The 14,684-nt window shown below is 51.1% G+C and overlaps 6 protein-coding genes across 6 annotated transcripts; 4 read left to right on the forward strand and 2 right to left on the reverse strand.

The window, feature by feature from the left end:
- Nucleotides 1-860: 860 nt before the first annotated feature.
- On the forward strand, nt 861-2,557 carry NCS57_01426100 (Carboxylic ester hydrolase; the record flags this gene model as incomplete). The annotated part of the gene is made up of 3 exons (XM_053063869.1): nt 861-1,218; nt 1,266-1,401; nt 1,453-2,557. 3 exons carry the CDS (start codon nt 861-863, stop codon nt 2,555-2,557), a joined length of 1,599 nt encoding a protein of 532 aa, XP_052907202.1.
- Nucleotides 2,558-2,629: 72 nt separating this feature from the next.
- Nucleotides 2,630-4,288, reverse strand: NCS57_01426200 (Carboxylic ester hydrolase; the record flags this gene model as incomplete). Its single annotated transcript, XM_053063870.1, has 1 exon — nt 2,630-4,288. One exon carries the CDS (start codon nt 4,286-4,288, stop codon nt 2,630-2,632), a length of 1,659 nt encoding a protein of 552 aa, XP_052907203.1.
- Nucleotides 4,289-4,805: 517 nt separating this feature from the next.
- On the reverse strand, nt 4,806-6,071 carry NCS57_01426300 (Oxidored-FMN domain-containing protein; the record flags this gene model as incomplete). Its single annotated transcript, XM_053063871.1, has 2 exons — nt 4,806-5,765; nt 5,814-6,071. The coding sequence occupies 2 exons, from the start codon at nt 6,069-6,071 to the stop codon at nt 4,806-4,808; spliced, it is 1,218 nt and encodes a 405-aa protein (XP_052907204.1).
- A 900-nt stretch (nt 6,072-6,971) lies between these two features.
- Nucleotides 6,972-8,306, forward strand: NCS57_01426400 (uncharacterized protein; the record flags this gene model as incomplete). The annotated part of the gene is made up of 6 exons (XM_053063872.1): nt 6,972-7,158; nt 7,208-7,227; nt 7,282-7,318; nt 7,369-7,436; nt 7,488-7,960; nt 8,009-8,306. The coding sequence occupies 6 exons, from the start codon at nt 6,972-6,974 to the stop codon at nt 8,304-8,306; spliced, it is 1,083 nt and encodes a 360-aa protein (XP_052907205.1).
- A 793-nt stretch (nt 8,307-9,099) lies between these two features.
- NCS57_01426500 (HET domain-containing protein) lies at nt 9,100-11,461 on the forward strand (the record flags this gene model as incomplete). The annotated part of the gene is made up of 2 exons (XM_053063873.1): nt 9,100-9,193; nt 9,294-11,461. The coding sequence occupies 2 exons, from the start codon at nt 9,100-9,102 to the stop codon at nt 11,459-11,461; spliced, it is 2,262 nt and encodes a 753-aa protein (XP_052907206.1).
- Nucleotides 11,462-13,346: 1,885 nt separating this feature from the next.
- Nucleotides 13,347-14,534, forward strand: NCS57_01426600 (uncharacterized protein; the record flags this gene model as incomplete). The annotated part of the gene is made up of 5 exons (XM_053063874.1): nt 13,347-13,690; nt 13,738-13,896; nt 13,945-13,973; nt 14,025-14,260; nt 14,313-14,534. 5 exons carry the CDS (start codon nt 13,347-13,349, stop codon nt 14,532-14,534), a joined length of 990 nt encoding a protein of 329 aa, XP_052907207.1.
- Nucleotides 14,535-14,684: the final 150 nt, after the last annotated feature.

A 14,684-nucleotide genomic window follows, 5' to 3' on the forward strand; every position in this document is an offset into this window, starting at 1 on the left:
GTTTGTGGTATGGTGGATTTTGTCTGAGGAAGCAACCTGGACGAAGCGGGGTGCGCTTATGTACCGGCTTAGGAGTCAGTTGTCAGCCTGTCAGTTAGCCAGCCTGAGGCTCTTGGAGGCGAAGTCAGGCTGGGCTGGGCCGCCTGGGTGCGCCTTTTTATTGTGGGCGGTTAGCACAGCCAGTGACAGACTGCATGAGCCCCCTCATGCACACAGGGCCATGAAAATAGACACTGGCCAAAACGAGGGAATGAGTATATCCTGCTCGAAGGATAGTAATAAAGACAGGGAGAACATGAAGAGGCGGTTAGAACATTATCTCATCTTATGATGTTTTTTAGTATATGTTAGTGTATTTTACATATATCTACTCATTGTCATAGTCAGTCATAGGCTTTGAGGAGTTGGCGACGTTCTGCTGGTTCTCTTGACCCGGCTGCCCCTCAAATGCGCATTAAGTCGTTTGAGGCAATGCGGCCTGGTTACGGTCGCATGCTTGGTGGCTGTGTCCTCGCTTCTTTCGCCTTGTTGAAGTGATTGGATGAGATGGGTTGAAAAATAATCGGATATTGGCAACTGATTAAGACTTCTTCTGAATTAACAAATCTGATTATATATTTTGCGCAATACAAAGAATACTAAATAACTTTTAAACCTAAATATTGTTCGAGTTCCTTGACACTTAAAAGGGTACACGGTCATGTGACTGCCAATCGCTCCTCGAGGTGGTGTAATGTACGGATATTTCAGCCTCAATCAATGAAACGACGCCATTAGGGTTAGTAAGCATAGAAGTCAGACACAACCTCACACCGACCAACCTTGAACGATCCTTTCTTCTACTTCTTGTCCAGGCTACCATGTTGTTCGCATTTTCCATAGGGTGGTGCTTATTAGCGCTTGGCCCCCTGTTTGTTGCAGGGGACTCTAGCTTAGGCAACTCCTTCCGCAAGCACTGTCTCTCCTACAAACCCCACAGACTGATATTCAACTCCACCTTGACGCGCCTGGAGTACATCATTGATGGCACCAAGCTTGGCCTCGATGACAATGTCGAGTCCTGCAACCGGCCTTCTCAGCAAGTCTCGGCCGATATCTGCCGCATTGCTCTGCAGATCCCGACTTCAGAGCGATCCAGCATAAGCTTCGAGCTATGGCTTCCGCAGAAGTGGGAGGGGTCTCGATATTTCGCGATTGGGAATGGGGGTGTTGATGGGTGTGAGTATTCTAGCGAAGTCGAGCGACGATACTGATGGAATTGCCAGGTATTAAGTACGAGGACCTGGCCTATGGAACAGCTCACGGGTTTGCTACTATGGGCACGAACAACGGCCATAATGGTACTACGGGTGAAACCTTTTTCAAGAACCCCGATATTATCGAGGATTTTTCGTATCGAGCGTAGGTGTGCTCGACTACCCCGATAGATATTTGACGCTAACCCTCGGCCAGCCTTCACATAGGCACCACAACGGCGAAGAATATTATCAAAAACTTTTACAACAAGGAGCACAGCCGCTCATATTACATCGGGTGTTCTCTAGGTGGCCGCATGGGCATCAAGGCAGCGGAGGCCTTCCCAAATGACTATGATGGCATTGTTGCAGGTGCCCCAGCTGTCGATTTCAACAATCTTCAGGGCCAAAGAGCCATGTTCTACCCCATCACCGGTCCTAAAGGCTCGCCTGATTTCATCAATGCGGAGAAATGGAAAGGTCTGATACACGACGAGATTCTTAAACAATGCGATCATATCGATGGTGTTGAAGATGGCATCATCGAGACCTCCAGCAAGTGCTTCTTCAACCCTTGGACTCTATTGTGTCGTCGATACGAGTCTACCAATTGCCTCACATTCGCGCAGGTCAAGCAAGTTCAAGAAATCTACGCACCGTACACTTACCCTGATGGACAGCTCATCTTTCCTCGGATGAATCCGGGAAACGAAGAGCAGGCTGTTTCGAAACTCCTCGCTGGCAAACCTTTCAGTTATTCTGAAGACTGGTTTCGATATGTCGTTCTCAACGACCCAGACTGGGATGCCATCACCTACAACAGAGACCTTGTGCGTCGCGCTGATGAGCTTAACCCCTTCAACATCCGGACATATCCAAAAACACTTCCTGCTTTCAAAGAGCGTGGTGGAAAGATCCTAAGCTACCACGGGGGTCAGGATAACCAAATCACCCAATTTAACACGGAGCGCTTCTGGGACCATATGGAAACCGCCGACCCAGACCTACACGATTACTTCCGATTCTTCCGCATCTCTGGCATGTTTCACTGTAGCACTGGCCCCGGGGCTTGGGCTATTGGTCAAGGTGGTGGTACTCCGGCTACGGGCATCCCATTTGATCCACAACGCAACGTCTTGGCTGCGATAGTTGCCTGGGTTGAGGAGGGACGGGCACCTGAGACACTGACGGGGACAAGGTTTGTTGACGATGATTACACGCGGGGTATTGACTTTCAGCGTGTTCATTGTTTGTACCCTAGGGAACAAACGTACGTCGGGGGTGATCACAGGCAGACATCCAGCTGGAAATGCAAGCCATGAGAGCTCGTGCATAAAATCTTGGGCTGTCTCTTTGCGGTTCGCCTAGAAATACATATCTCTTTTCGGAATAGACTACTTGTTCAGCCGAGGGGCCCTTTCGGGATCTCTCCAGAACAAACAAGCCTCCTTTCGAATCGAGTCCTCCTCAACCTTCGTGTTCTGGGGCTGCACAACGAGCTGCTGCGGCGACTCATCCCCACCTTGATATGACGGCCACTTCGGGCTACCGGGGTACCTATGACGATTGGGATCTCCCGATGCCACAAAGCTGGCCAGGTATGCATGGTAAATGTGGCTGATCTCAGGGAACTCAGTAGTGGGTTCGTTCCAGGTATATGCCGTGTCAGATGTGTGTGGGATACCCTGCCAGTCTGGAACCTTGTTCCTCGTGTTGAAACGAACCTTCCAGGTTGGTACGCCAGCTGTGGATGTTCGATAGGTGGTTTCTTGGCCGGGGCAAATGTAGGCGTAGTCGCTCCAGGCAGCGGAAATACGGTTGTACTGGGTGCTGTTTGGCGAGTTTGCGAATGGTGAAGTTGGGTCTGATGCTGGATCGGGGTATAGAGAAGCGATATCGGCCAAGTCTTCCTCTGTCAGAGCTGGCGAGATGTTGTGCAGATAATCCAGAAACTCCTGGTTAGTCTCCAAGTCACCGGGCGTGTAAAACTTTCCCTCGTCAGTGGTAGTCGATGAAATGGTCGGGACATGGAAGAAGGCGCCGTCGTAACCCGATTGTGAACCGGGCTTCTCGAACAAAGGTCCTCCATGGACAGGCTGGAAAGGCCAAGTCAGGACAGGGTCGTAGTCGTTGTAAATCTTGGTGCTAATGTTTCGAATGTCGTTTATGTCTGCCTTTCGAAGACATTTGAGGGTGGCCTTGTTTGTCTTGGCCTTGTCGCATCCGAGGAAAGACAGATACTCGGCGTATTGACGCTTGTAGAGGGGATAGCTCGCGTTGGGAAAGGCTCTTGAGGTGACAGAGCCAGACTGATGAATCGCCCGGGCGAACAAGGGCTTGGTGTCTTTGCCGTAGTTGTGGAAGTAGTGGATTCCCACAGAGTGGCCACCAGCAGATCGACCGCCAATAGTAACAGACTTGCGATCACCTCCAAAAGAGCCAATGTGCTTCTGCACAAACTGCAGAAAATAGTTTTGATCTCGGATTCCAAGGTTCAGCAGACCTTCATCCTCAAAAAGCTCAGAGGGCAGGAAACCAAGAGAGTTGAGACGGTAGTGGAAGTTGACGACAACAATGGGTTCTTTGGATGAAGCCACGAATGCGGCGGCATCGAAACTTGCCCAGCTGCCGACACAGAATGAACCTCCGTGGATCCACACGAGGACGGGGAGTTTCTTGCTCAAGGGTACGCCCTTTGTTCGATAGACGTTGAAGCTGAGGCAGTCTTCGTCTTGAGTGTCAAGGGGAGTCCGGGAAGAAGCATCTTGGATACACGCCTTTCCGTAGGTGTCGGCGGTCTTAACTCCTCGGAATTTAGCAGGTGCATCTACTGGGGAGAATCGCTTGTTTCCAGTGGGTGGTGCCGCGTAGTTGATACCGAGCCAGGCGTCGACTGGTGCTGGGAGGACCTGTTTGGAGTAAGTGCTGTTGATGACCGTGCCTGAAAAAGTGCCGTATCCATCAAGCTTGACAGGGTTGTAGTGCTTCGCAGTAACTTGCGAAGGACCCAGCCCAAAGGCCAGCAACGCGCTGATGTTCGTCAAAACCTTCATCGTGCCTATCCCAACCGTCACAAACAGCTCGACCGAGGGCTTAATAAGAAGATAGTCCCAACTATATACCTCAATCCTCATTTAAGTATCCAATTGCGCCAGCACCGTCGGTCAAGGTTGACCCCCGCAACTAGCGATCGGCAAACCGCCGACTCGCTTCTCTTTGAGGGAATTCCTCGGGGCCGACGTCCAAACTTGGTCCGAAGGCAAGGATCCGCATGTTATTTGCACGAACTTGTGGGGAATTGTATCATCGCCAAGACCGCTACATTGATAGAAGACTTACCATGCCTCGGCGTCGGAACTAGATGTATATCCCGTGGTGAAGTGCCGATTGTCCGATGCTTTTTGACCTTCCTTTTTGGTGCTAATCGTGAGTGATAAAGGTGTTATAGTTTATGCATATCAGGTGTATCGAAGCATGGGTTGCGTAATCAATCGAATGATGGTATGATAAACTGTCAATAAATAACTCCTATCGCAGCACAACGCTTAACCCCAACCTATCCTCCTAAGCTTAATAGGCAGGATAGTCCGTATATCCAATAGTAGAATTCTCAAAAGGTCCATAGAAACGCGACCGGTCATAAGGCGCAAGAGGCCAACCGTTTCGCAGCCTCTCCACCAAATCAGGATTGCTGATGAAATAGCGGCCATACAATAGGCCGTCATACTTGCCGCTCTCAAGCACGCCCCAGGAGTTTCCATCGTCAAACCCCCCAGCGGAGAAGAAAGGCGTGTCACCAAAGATGGACCTGAACAGAGACAGGTCAACGGTCGGCAGGCCCCAAGAGTTCAAGAACTCCTGTTTCTCTGCCTCGGAGAAGATTTGCTCGTATCGAGGCTCGACGAAGCTGACGTAGGACAAGTTAGGAAGTTGCGCCTTCAGCTCACGACAGAGGTGACCCCAGGTCTCGACTCGCTGCTCACTGCGGGCCTGGTTGAATAGACCGAATGGAGTCAATCGGATAGCCAAGTTCTCCTGGCCAACCGTCTTGGCCAACTCCTCCATAAGTTCCAGCGGAAACCTGCATCGCTTCTCGGCTGTTCCTCCATACTCGTCGGTTCGCTTGTTGATGTTGGTACTCAAGAATTGCTCTGGCAGGTATCCGTTTCCAGCGTGGAGTTCAACGCCGTCGAAGCCAATGTCCATGGCTGTCTTGGCAGCCTTGCGGTAGTCCTCAATGGTTTTCTTGATGTGGTCGACAGTAAGCTCAATCGGCGGGTGATCCGCCAACTTGACCGGTGTCGTACTGTGAGGTGCTGGGTAAGAGAAGGTCTCGTTGGGGTCATCCCAAGTGACAGCAGATGGGGCAACGATGGGTGTGCCCGTCAGTTGAGGGATGTTGGCGCGACCTGAGTGCCAGAGCTGGGCGTAGATATATCCTCCTTTGGCATGGACGGCATCGACAATCTTCTTCCAGCCCTCGGCTTGCTCAGGGAGAAAGATGCCGGGCACACCCGGCATGGCATTACCCTGTTGTTGTCAGCCTCGTGTCTTCATAACGTCAGGGCTCAATGTTACCTCCAGCGAAGGTGGCAAGCCTTCTGAGATAATAAGGCCACCCTCTGTCGTCCTCTGAGTATAGTACTCCACCATCAAGTCATTGGGCACCCAGATTCGGTTGGGGTTTTCGGGCGTTGAGTCGGCGTTCAATGGAGTACCTCTATTCCTCGTAAGGGGTGCGAGGATAACTCGATGCTTGAGGCGAATCTTGCCATTGGCAATATCCAGAGGCTGGAACAGCTTGGAAGCCGGGCCAACGTCGAGAGCGTCTCCCATGGTGAACGAGCTGTGAATGGGTGGGGGAGATGGTCGGTCGCTGACAAGGGGCTCGAGGTGACAGATTCAAACAGTTAAAGAATTTCGGAAAAGGAAAAAGTCTATGGGAATCAGTTCGTATTTCTTAAAACTCCGAACAGTGAGAGCTTATCGCATACCAAGAAGCCACCCCTGATATCACATGCAGTACGCCCCAAATCTCATCTCACAACCCTTGAACAACGAAGACCAACACCACCTTTAAGTAACATTTCCCATCACATGAAACTCCATTCTGCGGTCATTGTTTCGTTTCTTACCCGGCTCCACCGGACCAAAGCGTCGATCCTTTCTCGGGGTGGTATCCAAATCCGCGCTTGAAGAGACCCTCATCAAACGCTAGTCCAGGATTCCAAATGTAACCCCAGCGACCCAGCTTTTCTCCTGATGATCCTGTGGTTCCTCACGACGCAAGTGATTGTTTTTGGAAGTTCCAAGTTTTCGGGTCCAGGACACGGACATCACGTCAGGGGCAGAGTCCGATGAAGCGTGCCAATGCGGATGGACCTTGGAGGCTTCTGCGCCGTTCGGCTATTCGTACCGATAACTGGGGATGCTACCAACAGGCTAATTCCCTGTAGCAGGAGAGTCTAACAAGATAATGGAGCTTTTGATCTGCAAATCAAACCCACATTTATGCCGAGGACTTGTGAAGCTACGTCTGCAGCCCGAGGCTGCAGAAATTAGCCTGTGGGCTGAATAAAGGCTTTTGACGGATGATCAGGAACGCGGTTGAAAAGAAAACTGGGCTCCTCCTCGGCTTCAAGACCCAGCGTTTCCCGCTCCCAAATTTTCCGTGGCTCATTGATACCCTTCCTTCATTCTTTTAAAGCGGTCTTTTAGGGCCTGACATTGTTGAATATGAGTTTCCCCGGCGCAGGGCCTCCGCCTGAGGGCGTGGTGCCGAATCTGGAGCACCCCCAGGATGTACTCAAGTCGTGCAATTACGTCACTCAGGCCTTGACCCTCGTGTTTGTGTCTGCCTTTGTTGCAACTCGATTCTACGCCAAGTCCAAGGTGATGGGAGGGGGCACGACTCGTGATGACTGTGAGTGATCTGAGTGCCATTGTTATAGTTGAGGGCTCACAAAGAATAGGGTTCACGTATTCTTCCTATGTACGATACTGAAACTCCTTTCAGCTTGATTGTCTCGGACTCACCGGATGTTAGGTGCTGATGGTTGGGTATTGTATCACAGCCTGTGTTGGTGAGTACATCTTATTCCGAAGCTTTGGTACAATGCTTACACTACATTAGCTGGGACATATGGCGGTGGGCTCAATCAATGGGAAGTACGGAAAGAGCATGCACAGATATTCTTTCGGGTGAGTCGGGACGCCCATTTTTTATTACTCTTCTGACAGTTATCATCACAGTCCGGATACGCCGCCACAATTTTTTACGCCCCGATGGCCTTGACGGTCAAACTTGCCCTCCTCTCCATCATCATACGAGTCTTTGGATCAGTCCACAAGAAAACAATGATCGGCATCTATGTCTTCATCGGTATGCTGGTAGCATACTACGTATCAGGTGTCTTGATCAAGATATTCATCTGCTGGCCCATCAGCGCATACTGGAAAGGAGAGACGGACAAATGCCTGGACCAGAGTGCCATCATCACTGCCGATGCCATAATTAGCACCGTCAGTGACTTGGTCATTCTGCTGTTGCCTACTCCTCTTACTTGGTCTTTGCAGTTGTCTAAAAGAAAGAGGCTTCGAGTTATTGGCATTCTTTGCGCCGGAGGTGTGGCAACCGCATTTAGCATCTACCGTCTCGCAATGATCCTGCACGAGGGCAAGTCACCAAACCAGACCATTATCTTTACAAAAGTCATCCTCTCTGGGTAAGTATCCCGACCGATAACGCTTTGGTACATGGCTGACAAGAAAAGTAACGCGGAGGCCGGAATTGGACTCATTTGTGCATGCCTCCCCTCCATCAGCGCTCTCCTGGTTCGGCGTCAAGGGTATCCCTACTACGGAAACCAAAGCCACTCAACTCATGGCGAGTTCGGTCGGGGAGAAATCATGATGACCCGATCTTTTCACGTCGAGACGGGCAAGGTTGCCAAGGAACCGCAGCCCGACGTGTACGACCTTGGTCACGATGAGGCGGGATTGGTCGCCGGAGGGCAGTCCAATCCGAAGAGTAATCTTTCTAGCCGGAGGGGGTCTGAGTCTACAAGTTAAACGCTTGTTGGGTACGTTTTGGCATTGGCGGTATGATGGTCATGTTTGGTATGAAAATTGGGTATGGTACATCGGGTATGGCTGAGGTCGGCTTTCACATCCTCATCTCTTATTACTCACTTCTGCACAACTAAGAGCAATATTTTACAACTACTAATAGCTTTTTACTTAAACTTGTATGCTTACAATGCTGCTTCGAACATAAAATTCAGATATTTATCGACCAGACTCATCACCAATTCAGGGGCTCCAGGAGCCTCCAACATCAAGCCCGTGGTTAAGTGGCTGAGCAATGTATGTGGCTGCATTTAGAAATATCCAATTTCACGCATCCGCTGTTTTCCATCTCTAGGCTCAGCCATTCTTGTCTCTTGTCCTCTTTCTATGATTTCTCGTGCCGTTATCCTTCAAGCCTCAATCTATTTTTATCACCAACTTTTTCAGCTCCTCGAGCACTGCCGGGTCTCGGCAGCATCCTTCTTAGCCACATGACCGCTAAATCAATCCCATTGGCTGCCCGCATTTATTATAGCACACAGGTAGGAGAGGGTGATGCTCGTGGCTGGCTCAGAAACCCAGAAGGAATAAGCGTCGTATGACCAGTAATGCATGGATTATAGGGTGCATCCTCCTGCAGGGTCAAAAAACGGTTCCATTGAAGCATCCAACGGAATGCCCAATCTAGTTAGGCGTACATGGAGTGAGCAGAGGCTATAATATGAACCAACACCCACCTCTAACATCTGCGCTCCGTTGACATCTGGATCCACGATCCAGATGACCCTTACCCAAGATGGCCGGCCACCAGCAAACTTCAGGCTCAGGGCCCGGAGAATACCGAATGTTCAATTTGCAATATGCGCAGACCCTCTCTTTGGGGTCTCAACGTAAGTCTTGCTCGTGCCTCCTCTGCCACTGCATTGATACCTTGACCTCTTAATCGAGGGCAAGCTCCAGGCTAAGGTCTCACCACTTACCTATTCATAGAAAGCAACTTTTCTATATCTATGACGGGGCCCCTTATCTCGAATCGAGACATGGGAGAGCTTATGTCTCGCGATCATGGGTTTGAAACAGGGTTCGAACCCAAGGTTGCGTATAATCAAACGCCGTCAGAGGAAAGCGAATCAATCAGGCACTTTATTGTCGCTCCAGATGGTCTCGGTGTTCCTGGCTCAATATACTCAAGTCTGTATCAAGAGGGCCAATTCCGTCTTCTTGCGATTCTTCCCGGCACCGACGATGCCCCAATCCGATGCCGCTTACACATCTGCTCTTTGGACGACAATCACGACACCTACGAAGCGCTCTCTTACTGCTGGAGGGCAGAAGCGGACTGTGATTGGGGTGTTGAGTACCCCTCGATCGAATGCAACGGGGTTGAGATGGCTATAGGCGTCAACTTGCATCTTGCTCTACGTCGAATACGCCGCCCAGACTCTACGCGCGTGGTGTGGGCTGATGCCATCTGTATTGATCAGAGCAATCCCGTCGAGCGAAGTCAACAAGTTGCTGCGATGGGTGACATCTTTCGAAATGCGTTCAGAGTCCTCGTTTGGCTTGGTCCGAATGAAGATGACGATCCCCTGCAGTCAACAGCCTCACAGGCCCTCGCCAGTATTTGCTCGATTGTTTCCACGTGGGCGATGCCAACCAACCGTCCAGTCGATTTCGAAAGTGCTCGGTATCGGATCCAAGGATTAGCTCAAGAGTTTCATGGTGAGCGACCATTGTCGCAAGAGAGTCCAATCTGGTTTAAGGCCTTGGGCCTCTACGAGACACGGTGGTTCCAACGCCTCTGGGTAGTCCAAGAAATCGCATTAGCGCAACGAGCTACGGTTATCTGGGGGAGGTGCGAAATGTCGTGGCAATGGATCGGACTCGCTGCCGCAATTATTCGAACAAACTGGCACCGCATCGTGCTCAAGGACTTTAACAGAGGCAAAATGTCAGACCGACAGGTACCCGTCGGTGTGATGAACGCGTACTTTATGTACAGGATATCGCGTTCCCAGGACTATCTCGAGCCCCTTCGGTTTTCCTTCTGCGAGCTTCTTACATTGACTCGACAGTTTGGGTGCCAGGAGAAGCGAGACAAGATCTTTGGACTGCTCGGTCTAGCTACTACGGATGGTGTCAACTCGCTAATTACGCCTGACTACACGAACCCTCTTGGAGAAGTTTACCGCAAGGTAGCGTCTCTTATGATCGGCTCCAAGAATCCTCTGGCTATCTTATCTCATGTTCATCACACCGAGATCTTTGACCACCCCGGACATGCGGTCTACGCATACGATCACGACTATTCATCCCAGACTAGTTCAGCCAGAGTCACGCCTTACAAAGATTCATGGATCCCGAGATGGGATGTCAAGGGACCACAGACACTGACGCCTCTGGATGCACATCCGGATTTTGCAGCTGGTTTATCCAAACCAGCTCAGATCCGAGACGGCGTCCAAGGCGATCGACTCACAGTCCAAGGGATCATCATTGATGATGTGAAACATAAGGTCTGGATAAATCCTCAATGCTTCAAACGGCAACAATCATTGCCTTGGGAGCAAACACCAGGCCTTGAGGAAATCCTAGTGCGAACCGGCCACACACGACACACCTTGGAGAGGTTAGCTCTGACCCTGACGGCGGGCAAGAGTTGGTATGGCACTCCAATCACTGATCGCGCCGGCATGCTTGCAGATTTTGCAAATTGTCTCGTTACTGGATGGCTCTGTTGGGCGCTAGAGCCAGATGCCTTTGGATCGAAAGATGTCAAGGAAAACAGAAGTGGGAGCAAGGGGAACCAGGATAATACTGCAATTTTTTCTCCAGCGGGAGGTTTCATCACGATGTCCGATCTAGAAGAGCTGGCTACAGAAGGGAATGGTCCTCTTCTCCTGGATTCGGTAACCACGGCTTGCGTTGGGAGATGTCTCTTCTCGACCGGGTCAGACATGCGAGGCGTCGGACCGATAGATACACGGCCTGGGGATATGGTCTGTATCATATACGGTACAGCTGTGCCGTTTGTTATTCGACCATGTGAGGGTAAACAAGGGTATACGCTTGTGGGCGAATGCTATGTTCAAGATCTAATGCATGGGGAAGAAGTTGGTGACGGGAGGTACAAGGAGACTTGGATCGAGTTGGTCTAGACTTGCCCGAGATCCCGTTAAGATTAGCATCAGCCTATTAGTAGCGGGATCTTGCATTGGTAAGGGAGTTTAAAATTGAGTTTACCATTTGTTTGTTGTCCGGTCCTCGTGGATGCGTGGGTCAGCAGTTTCGAGAGACAGGCGACCATTCAGTTCCCTTCGGGTGTTTTCCACAGTTCTCCAAAGACGAACAATACAAAATAATGCATTCTTTTTCGTCCTTCAAGTTCCAATCAAAGGGGTTTTCATCCCTAATCCTTCAGCCCTCGAATATGAGCGTTATCATTTATCCTCCAGGGTATGGGGCAGACGCACACTCCCAATGGGATGGCATCACATGGATGTCAGCTTGTTTGATCGCACTTGTCACAAATCATGGGGTCATCTAGGTCAAGGACAAGGATGTCTGAGAAATGGGGTCACAATGCTGGGGTAAACATGTCTCCGCCTGACAGCCGAAGTTGTCAAAGGTCCGACGCGAGAGTGCTTGATGACTGCCCCTGCGGCTTTTTACACAGGAGAGGCTTACCGAGTTAACTGCCGACCTTCCAATGCCCAGAGTTCGTGGAACAGCCACATTACCATCTCGTGAGGGGAACGGGCATTGTCGAACCAAGGAAGATGAGAGAGACAGCGAGAGAGACACTCGTGACGATGGGTAACAGTGAGCCTGAAGCTTTTGACTCGAATGTATACCCCCAGCCTGGTAGCATAAAGATTCAAGAGTGGTTCGTAAAAACGAAATTGGCCTGAGACCTGTCACATTGGCAATTGTGGGAATAATCGGGTTTGGATACGCCTTTAACAAACGGTGTTTGGCCTCCGCGATCGCAATTACACCATTAAGTTATGCAGTTGGCATAAAAACATTAGCCTTGCCCTAATGACTGACCGAAATGCACGCGCAAAAAATCTGGGCAATCGACAAAAGGACCGCAATTTCTACAGCATCCAAACAGAGTTTGGACACCTCACGGACCTGACCCTCCTTGGTGGATTTGTTAGGCCGTGCCTTGGCTATAACGTAATACGAGGGACAAGGGCACTAGCTGCCAGATCAATAGGAGAACGAGGGCGCGAGATATCAAGATCTAGATGCACCACTTGTCTCTGCCATGGGCGATCTTGCTCAAGATTGCGCACTTGTTTTATCAGATCTCAGAGGTAATTCAGGGTAACGCTGTCTCCAGCTTTGACCGGTTCTTTGGGAGCGGAAAGGTGGAGAAGCAGAAATGGCGCCGTTGAGGGCCGTTGAAGACACCAAAACGGAACCCCTGCGAAGTGGCGGCAATCAAGTGGCCACCCGCACAGACGCTCATGCATGTCTTGTTCTGGGCCGAAGCGAGGAGCTTAAGGGAGTCAGAGTTTTGCTGCAAGAGGGGAATGATGTGCCCGTGGAAGCATCAATGGAACTCTTCCACGTCTTAACGGTTCGAACCCTTCTGCAAGTTCCAACCGATGTGGCTGCCCCCCGTTGACCTGAACGGCTTCCCTTCCCCTTGGAAGGATCTGCTAATTTGCTCCTCTTGCAGGGATTGTCCCCAGCCCCCGGTACGTCCGGAGCACACCCTTGGTGACACTGTCGAGGCGTGATTGGCTCCCCCGGCCTTTCGACCGAGTCATGATGCCATCTGGGGGACCCACGAAAACCCTCGCCCTTCGCTTCCCCAGCTCGCCAAGACAATAGCACTCCCCCAGTCTCTCTCACCTCTTACCCGAGGGACCAGTAGTCCAGTTTTTCCTCTCTTTTTTCCTCGCCCTTCCCCGCCGCCGCGGCATATAACGCTGGGGCCGAACCGAGCAAGGAGCAGCATCTGCCCGTCGTCATCTCGTCCACACTCAACTCCTCCTCTCACACAATGACCTTACCCCGACTCGACGAGGCATGGCATTGTCCTCCGACGTCGCCCTCGACATCACGACGGCAAGCGTGTGCGCCGCCCTCATCATCGCGCGCCTCGCCTACCGCGTGCTGTTCCGCTGCAAGCTTCACCCGACCTGCCACCGAACCTGGCGCATCGACGACTTTTACATGACCATCGCCATCCTCCCTCTGATCGGTCGATCCACCTGCATCTCGCTCTCCTTCGTCCTTAACCACAGCCACACCTACGAGCCCGCCACCGAGGCAGAGGCCCTTGCTCAGGGCGTCAGCGTCGACCAGCTCAACCACGACAGAATCCTGTCGCACAAACTCTTGATACCCGGTCGGATATGTTATGCGTTGTTGTATGTAGGATGATCTGCAGGAACGAGGCTGTGCTGACTTGCAGTAGTTTGTGGTGTCTTAAGCTTGGCCTGCTTGCATTTTACACGCGCTTTGTTGGAGTCTTTCGATGGGGAAAGGCTGTCGCGAATACCCTCTGGGCGTTTATTGCCCTGACGTTTATTGCTGTGTTGATCACTACCTTGACGGAATGTCACCCACTATCATTGTATGTGCTTTCAACTCCGATTGCTGAAGCTTCAACTGACAAGGATAGAATGTGGAAACTTCACTCTGAAGATACCAGTATGACGATCGAATGACATCAACTTCAACTTCAACTGACCTCTGTCGCAGAAATAAAATGCCAACGCGCTCTCGTAAACCTCATCCTCATGGCTGTCTGCAACATCATATCCGACGTCGCATTAATCATCCTCCCCTTTCCCATCCTCCAACACCTCCGTCTCGACCTCAAAGCCAAACTCCAACTGGGCTTCCTATTCAGCGTGGGCGCCGTCGTCGTCGCCATCACCATCCTCCGCCTCCCTCTCATCCTCAACGAATCCGTATCCCAACAATCACGCTCCAAGGTGAGACTCTTCCTCTTCCTCCGCTATCGGACCTCTTTCTGACCGCCACCAGTGGGCTTCCATCGAGATATTATGCGCGTGTGTCGTGGCAAACACGCCATTCTTCTACGCCCTCCTAAAAGACCTCCAACGACAACACGACGACCGAACTGCGGGAACAGCGAGTGTCGCGCACAGGGGAGATTTCTATCTACAGAGTCTACCGTCGTCTTCATTGCCACGGAATCCATCACAGTCTTCAAAGCCGTCCATGAGGATGTGGGAACAAGTCTAGGGGGAAAACAAAATAGCTATATGAAAATCTAATTCAACGCGTTAATGACACCATATGCACAGCTGAGGCTGATTGTTCCACTTGCCCATCTTGCGGTCTCGAAATGTCAGGCCATCCTTGTCGCGCCACAGGGTGAACCGAGCTCGTACG

This window comes from Fusarium keratoplasticum, chromosome 12, assembly GCF_025433545.1.
Source record: "Fusarium keratoplasticum isolate Fu6.1 chromosome 12, whole genome shotgun sequence".
NCBI classification, from domain to species: Eukaryota; Fungi; Ascomycota; class Sordariomycetes; order Hypocreales; family Nectriaceae; genus Fusarium; species Fusarium keratoplasticum.